The 8,059-nt window shown below is 43.4% G+C and overlaps 1 protein-coding gene across 1 annotated transcript in view; it reads right to left on the bottom strand.

Annotated features, from left to right (window-relative positions):
- Positions 1 to 189, bottom strand: part of kcna6a (potassium voltage-gated channel, shaker-related, subfamily, member 6 a) — a gene marked incomplete at both ends in the record, with an annotated part of 1,446 nt that extends 1,257 nt beyond the window's left edge. Inside the window, one exon of the mRNA XM_084452797.1 lies at positions 1 to 189. This exon is cut by the window's left edge and continues 1,257 nt beyond it. Within this exon, the coding sequence (XP_084308923.1) occupies positions 1 to 189 (189 nt within the window).
- Between the last annotated feature and the right edge of the window lie 7,870 nt (positions 190 to 8,059).

Below are 8,059 nucleotides of genomic sequence, written 5' to 3'. Positions count from 1 at the left end.
CGGGTCTCCCAAAAGCGTGGACGGGAAGCGCGACAGGGTCTTTAGTTGGGTTTCGAAGCGCAGGCCAGAGATGTTAATCACGACCCTCTCGCTGCACTCCTGGTCAGCCCGTTCCAAGTCGCATTCATCTTGGAATAGGGGAGCAACTACCCCAGTCTCACCCTGGTTCTCTCGGGACACCACAGTCATCTTTTACCCGCCAAGGGTAAAGCCTCACGTACACCACGGCCCCTACTTGCTCTCTCTTGTGCGTTGTCTCCCTGTGTTTTTGGTTGATGTATCCACGTAATTTCCCACTGCCACAGTGTCTATTCCATTTGTTGTTTATTGTCCAGAAAAGCTCTTCTCTTGATGGTTCGTACTCTCAAAAGGTCCACCTATTGATTGCACGTGGAGCCTCCTGTTCCAATCTCGCTCAAAGCTCACATTAGCTGTCTATATCTGATGACTATCATATACACACCATTTAAACGCCAAAGCCCTCCCCATGTTGACTGACGTGACGACACTTGATGCACTGTCTCCTTCACTCCTTCTGTGTAGTAAAGCTCTAGTAAATCCAGATTCAATTTAAGTAGTTTTCAACTGGTTTGCATTGTCAGACCACTATTCGATTTTTAAAATTAAAAAATGTCTGCTGAAAGCACCCCATAGCCAAGCCTTGGTTTACTCAAATGCTGCTGAAAAAAAATAAAAACATTTTGTAGATATTTTTGTAGTTTGTCTGAAAGGAAATAAGCTCAGGTATTTGAAGCAGAAATCTGTTCATATTCAGGGGGCCTCCTGAACCACGCCAGTGGAAACTGCTGGCTTGACTGACACTTGAGTACCCACAGAGGATAGTGTCTTAAGGAAGCCGCAGCCAAAATAACACTCCCCATTCCCAGCACTTAAAGGGTTCGATTTTACAACTTGGAACATGGGGCCCCTCAAAAAAATGTGACCTAGTATCCCGGTCACTGAGAGATTGGGGTGTAAAAAAAACAGCTACAAGCAGGACTACACCTTATTATACAGTAACATGTATCAGTTCCTGTTCTATCCACACAGCACCTAAGACATGCAGTGAATCTAAACAGAGTTGAAGGAAGACTGAAAAGCTGATCGAAACTCCCATCCCTTTGAAATTCTGCTGTATGCCTCCACCCAAATGGACATCACTAAACAAAATCTGGAACAAACTAGAAAGGATGGAATCCTCCTGATATCTAATTCAAATTATGCAAGGGTGTATTATCTCCAGTTTAATTACACAACAGAAACATTTAAGATAATCTTACATCTGCATATCTGCCTCCTCTTTCACCCTCACACAGGCTGATACTCTCTCTTATGCAACGTTGGCTACAACTAGATCTCAAGTTTCGTCATCTTTTCACTATGAGTGCTCTAAAGAAATAACTAATAGCCTATCATAATTACATTCAGTTGCCATCGGAAATCATTGAGACTATAGAGATGTGCTCTTCGTGCTAAACATTACATTCACATCCCAGGTCTACCAGAGATACATTACTGATGCACCCCCACGACCAACTGATGAACTACTGAGGTGTAATTTTACCTTTATTTTTAAATTTTTTTCTCAAAGTAGTGACCTCCATCGTGTCTGTACACCTCTCTACACAGATAGTGTTGGATGTCAGAGTCAAATGTCAGTGTCACAACATGGTGCCGCCTATGTTGGCGTATAGCAGTTGCCAAACTACTGTCCAGGTCAAGCCAAGGTGTCAGGCCCCAACTGTATCCAGGGAAACCAAGCATAACAAACAGACAGATTAATGACCACGTCACTCTGATCAATTGGTCAGAATTTTAAAAAAAGGCTCTGAGAATGCAAGGTTCATGGCCCAGTCAAGATCTAGGATTTCCCTGTCATTTTTCAGATGTCATTTTGCCCCATTGGTCAGTGGTGTTTTTATGTCATGACATTGGAATGCTCCTGCACCCACTGAATGAAAACTGCTTGAAATTACATGTCCCGAGAGATCACTGTCTATGCAAAATAAATGTTAAATAATGACATGTATTCAATTCATCTCTGGATATGTGCTTTACATGTACATGTACAGTAGCTTATGTGTTGCTCAATGTGATTGAATCAAGAGTCTTCTGTATGCTGAGGACATACATTCCAAGGAACTCTTGGTGTGTAAAATGCTGACAGCAAGGAACATACCATCCTTACTGATGGCTCGACCTATGGGTCCCAGAGACCCTCACAGCAACAGGATATCCTGAAGTCATTCACAATAAGATCCTAGCTGTCCCTCACCATTTCATTGCACAATTACCCCGAGTGCACTGAGCTCATTTGGAAGTATAAAGTCAACCACTGAGATGCCACAGTATTAATTTATGCATTCAACACCTGTATGCTCACAGAGAAGCTAATTTCAGTCAATATGATCATTATTTTCATATCAATTCAAATGTGCATTCTTCTCTGTGAGTATGGGAATCATGGAAGGATAAGAGGTTAATTCTTAGGGGACACTGGTATGTTGATCAAGTCTTTACACAGCTGCAGCCCCTCTCTTCATCTACAGCTACCTCCCTTACTAATTACAGACATGAGATATTCACAGTGGGAAGCAGTGTCAGTGACTTCATTGACACTTCAGTGCCTTCATTGACCCATCAGTGACTTCATCCATGCACTGCCCAGGATTCTTCAAAGTGTGTGTGCTTAGCATGAAATAGTATGTATATGAAATTGCATGCCATATTGTATATGCATATGTTATACATTGATACAAGATTTTTAGCAAGACATTCAGCAGTCAACAGCTCCAGCAGGCAGCCCTCAGATCACACCATTCTTGTGCCAACTATGCTGTTGGAAATGAAATAGGGGTCATTTGACTGGGCCTGATGAATGAAGTGCAGGGACAGTGATGACAGGACCTGAGTGAGAAGGATGAGTGCATGGACGAGGTGCCTTCAGGCTGATGAGACTTGGATTGGAGCAGGTGTCCTTTTACGCAGAAATATGTTTAAGAGACCATTCAAATTCACAAATTCTCAACTTCCCCATGGACCATTGAATTCAGACAATTCTCTTGTTGCTGCGGAGAAAAAAAGACATTGAATGTAGCTGGAAGTTATGGGTGGCTACGTTACCACTCAGTGACTTGTTCTTGATTTTTCCAAGTAGAGACTCATATATTGGGTTATCAGGTTTCTGTATCAGGGCTACTAATAATATATTAAGGAGAATATATAGATGGATTCAAGTCCATGGTCTGGATGGGGCAGATGGCTAGCCTCACATTTGCCCTCCTTAATTTACTTGTTCAAGTGTGTCATAGAAACCAATGGGTTTGTATGGCAGTGTACAATGAAACAAGCAACACGTGTCATTACAATCTCATGACAGAATGAATGCAGTGTGAGTATTGTGGGTATTGAGGCTTTTCTAATGTGTCCTCCTCAATGTATTATGAATATGGTTGACATGCCAAGAGTGGTCGCAATCTCCTCTAATTAGCGGTGTGAAAATGTTGGCTGGATCAAGGCTAAGATAAAACGTGTTAATGGTTTTCCCATTAGCCCCTAGCATGAGATCGCAGGCGTCTTCACCCAGAGGTGTCTCAACCCAAGACTTCCTCTCTAGTAAGGAGACACCCCAGTCAAGCTCCATGCCAGTTCCTGGGTTTTGATTGCCACCAATTTTAGAAGGCTGTCATCCGAAGTTGATGGCCATGTTTTTGCTGATAGGTAACCAGGCATGTAGCAAGAGGTGAAACTGGACACCCAGGATCCGGAAGGCGGGGTTCCTTGGAATACCCTCTGAATGCTCGGTCCTCAAGCTGCTTCCGGATTATGATTTCACTGCATGATGCTTGATCAAGCCTTGCCCTTTTTTAGTAGACAACGTTGGCGGCCTCCAGTCCGATCATTGGCCTCTGGAGGAGGATCAGTTCCAGAACGGACACACTGGTTGTTAATCATTGAGGACATCAAAGGTCTTGAATCCTAAATTATATTTGTGTAGTAACTCATGTATAGCCTTCTGAAAGGAGCTCCTTTGGAATTAAAACACGTGATGATATGATTAACGGACATTTGTCTCATTCACTTTGATGAAGACTTCTAAGTTCTTCTGAGTGAATAAGATTAATGTTAAACAGTATAGCGGTTTACTAGTGTGTAGAAATATTCTGTAGTAAGTTGACATTGACAAGTCATTGTTTTAAAATCTAAACATAAACTGTAATCTCTGCTCAGGTAAAGTAAATCACCTTCCAGATTACTAATTTAGATTGTTGTTCCTTGATAATGTTACAATAGCACCCCCTGTCTGTTAATCCCACAACGAACAGTTTTTCTGAAGATCTTGTTAAGACACATAGAAAGAGAGCACCCATTCTGCTGTATTATATATATAATATCGATATATATTTATTTATTTTTATGTATTTATTGAATAAACACGCATACAACATTAAGTTCATGTTTGTATATTCACAGTCTCTCAGGAACCAATCTCCTCAAAGTGTACAATACATGCTGGACAGCAGATAATATTACCTCACCTCTTATATCAGAACACCAGGCACTTCACACTAAGTCCCATGAACTCTCCCCTATAGATCTCCTATCTTGTTAGTGTGTGCATAGATGTTGTATTTTCAGCTTACACCAGAGCAGCGCTGTAACTGAATACAGCCCAGAGAGCGACCCTCTGCTTGGGAACCTTGGAGACTCCTATAAATAAACAAGCAACACTCTTCCTTTAACTGTGCCCGTATGGCACATGGCATAATGAGCTCATGGCAACATATATAACCTCTTATCCTCAGGGGTGAATCCTCATGGCATACTGTATGTCGAATGCTCCTCTTTCTACACTACTAACAAAGTATGACAGGAAACTACTTTACAACGACTTTATTATATTGTAGTCAGTAACATATGAGACAAAAATTAGCTGGCCTGTACTGTTATACTGTGCTGTAATTAAAAGCAGGATTATAGAGTAACTATGCAGGAATTGGAAAGCTATCCACACACGGTTAAAGGAGTAGTGTGCTATTTTGGACATTTAGCCCTATTTGTGGTCTGTCTACCATGAACCTGAAACATTGAGACAGGGGCACCCCCAGAATTATTTAGGGGTGGCCATAGGGGGACAAGAGGAAATAATAGGGTGGCCAAGAAACCAAACTTGGATGGGCAAGTTTCTGTGCTGTGATGACACAGAAGAGCTCTTGCGGAGCAGGGTTCCTAAAAAAAGAACAGGGCAATACTTTCTACGATGATCAATTCCCGTTATTTTGCCCTTCTATTTCATTGTGTCCCCTCTGTGCAATGTTATGCGTGGCTGTGAGAAGCAGTGTTTCTCCAACACTTTTGATATATTCTCTATTTTCTCTCACTAATTTATCATACTCTGTATTCAACAAGGCTGAGAGAGAGCGTTCACTTGCAAATGACTTCTTATACTCTACCCATGCAAACATAGCATTACAATGGGATTCAGATTTTGCATGGGTTGCAAATCCCCCATCAGAGAACATAGCCTTTTTCCAGTGTTTGAACCTCTCTTCAGATGTAAACACTGAATCACCCGAGAAGGGGAGACTGAAGTGCCGGCAGGCATAGCAGTAGGCAGAGTCTTTACACTGAGAATATTCCAACCAACTGTGCTACAACTAGGGGTGTAACGATACACTAATCTCACGATACGATACGATACACGATATTGGGTTGACGATAACAATACGATACGATACACTAAGGGCAGGTGTGAAGCGTTGCAGTAGTGCTGCTGTTTACACCAATAGTGCATTTCTCCACATATCTACTCCACTACACTTTGTGAATTTAGAGCTTAACTGTTGTAATATCATGGAGAGGCCTAGAGACAAAAGACATGTTTGTTACCAGCGTTGTGTAGCCAGTGTTCACTGATATACCTTAAACATATCACGATATTGTTTTCACCTTGACAATACGTATTGTGACGTTTCTGTATCGCAATATATTGTGGCACGATATATTGTTACACCCCTAGCTACAATGGAAGTCAATGGGACATAATCGTTCCCCTGGTGCTTGTTTTCACTGCTCCCATGGAGGACTATGTCATGCCAAACACCTAAAAATATTCAGATTGAGCTACATTTCGCAGGAGAGCTTACTGAGACTGGTAAGATTACACCCTGTGCTCCCTGTCTCGGAAAAACACATTTATCATAGTTTTTCAACACATTTACATATGCCCCATTAACTTCCATTGTAGCCCAGTGAGAGCCTGCATAAAAACTGCAGCTAGCCCAATACTGGAACCATCAGTGAAATTATGGTCTCTATGTTTCAGGTTCATGGTATCGCATGAACAGACCACAAATAGGGCTAAATGTCCAAAATAGCACACTCCCCCTTTAACAGTGGAGGCCCTGGCTGCATCATATGGCTCCTTTTCAGTGTGCATAATTGGCTTCACACAGCCCAATTAAATAGAAACTGTGCATGATGGATATAATCTACTGCATAGCTCAACAACACAACAAAACACAAGTACTGTAGGCCTCGGTATTTAAGCGAGTTTTCTAACAAGTGGCCTCTTTGCCTATGATGGTCGTCCAGAGTTCTCCCTCCTGTTAAGATTCGGGCCGGGTCCGCCCCCTGCTCCCAGTCCAGACCCTCACCCCTGCCCGGACCCCTGGTCCACTCTGCTCGCTCCCGGTCCAGACCCTCGCCCCCGTTCCGGACCCCTGGTTTGTTCTGCTCGCCCCCTGCTCCCGGTCCAGACCCTCGCCCCTGCCCGGACCCCTGGTCCACTCTGCTCGCTCCCGGTCCAGACCCTCGCCCCCGCTCCGGACCCCTGGTTTGTTCTGCTCGCCCCCTGCTCCCGGTCCAGACCTTCGCCCCTGCCCCCTGGTTCGCCCTGCTCACCCTGTTCCCGGCCTGGAATCCTGACATTAAGCTCCTGTGCCCCCTGGACCCTCCTGGACCCTGAGCACCTCCCCTCCCAGTGACTGCCCCTGCACTACCCCAAGAGACCTTTGTACACTTTGATCACTTTGTCACCAGGTTTTGTTCTGCCTCCTTGTGTGTATGGTCTTGTATTCGTTGTCTTGTCTATGTTAGTATATTTTGCTCCCAGTGTTCCTTGATTTTTTTTGATTTTTTGAAATTCCAACTTTATTTTTGGAACCTGCGCTGCTCTTCTTTTGGGTCCTACCTACAACCTATGTGCAACGTTGCTGCAACCCACTGTGTTAGTAGGGTATTGGGGGACTGCTCATGAGTTCTCTGCAGAGGGGGTGAGCGAATTCTTGCATTATTGTAATTTTAGGAAAATTCTGATGAGGCAACATTGTATCTCTCAATGTTCAGGAATTCGAAATAATTCGCGTGTTTTCGCGCCATGCTGGTTGTCATGGTGACAGGGTAAACGGTTCATGCTCATCCACCGAAACCTGACTAAAACAACAACAACAACATCAACAAGAGCCTCATAATGGGAACGCAAACAGCTTGGAAGAAGTATGCTTTCCATGATGTGGTAGGTCATTTGTCAATTATGACTGTGCACTTTTTGAGAGGTAGGCCTAGTCTACCACTACCCACTGAGCAAAGACACGTCTATAAGACGTCTTTTAGATGTCTTTTTTGTCTTTCTCGGACGTCCAAAGACATCCAATTAGGAGCCAGAATAAAAGTTTTTTTTAGATGTTCAGATATTGAACCCGTTCTGCACGTCCACAGACGTCTTAGAGGGGTCCAAGCCAGACGTGTGAATATTGAGGGGTCCAGCAGACGAGCACACGGGGTTCAGGACCCACGGACGTTATTAAGACGTGATCTGAACGTCTAGCTGTTATATGCGGCTAATGCTGACAGATGAGGACGGGAGGGTTTGAAACCAATGCATATAACATCTTTAGACCTCTTACTTTTAGGAGTCGGTCTCTGTGTAAGCTAGCTAGCTTTTTCTGTTTCACTGTTATTAGAATAACTAACTGGTTAACAACACATGTATTTATATGTTACTATTTTCCCGAGCCTGCAGTTTGGTTCGTAGTAGCTCGTAAGTTAGCTGGCTGTT

This window comes from Borostomias antarcticus (genome assembly GCF_949987555.1).
Source record: "Borostomias antarcticus genome assembly, chromosome: 18".
Taxonomy (NCBI): Eukaryota; Metazoa; Chordata; class Actinopteri; order Stomiiformes; family Stomiidae; genus Borostomias; species Borostomias antarcticus.
Note: the sequence above shows the minus strand (reverse complement) of the source record. Positions and strands in the feature narration are given on the sequence as shown.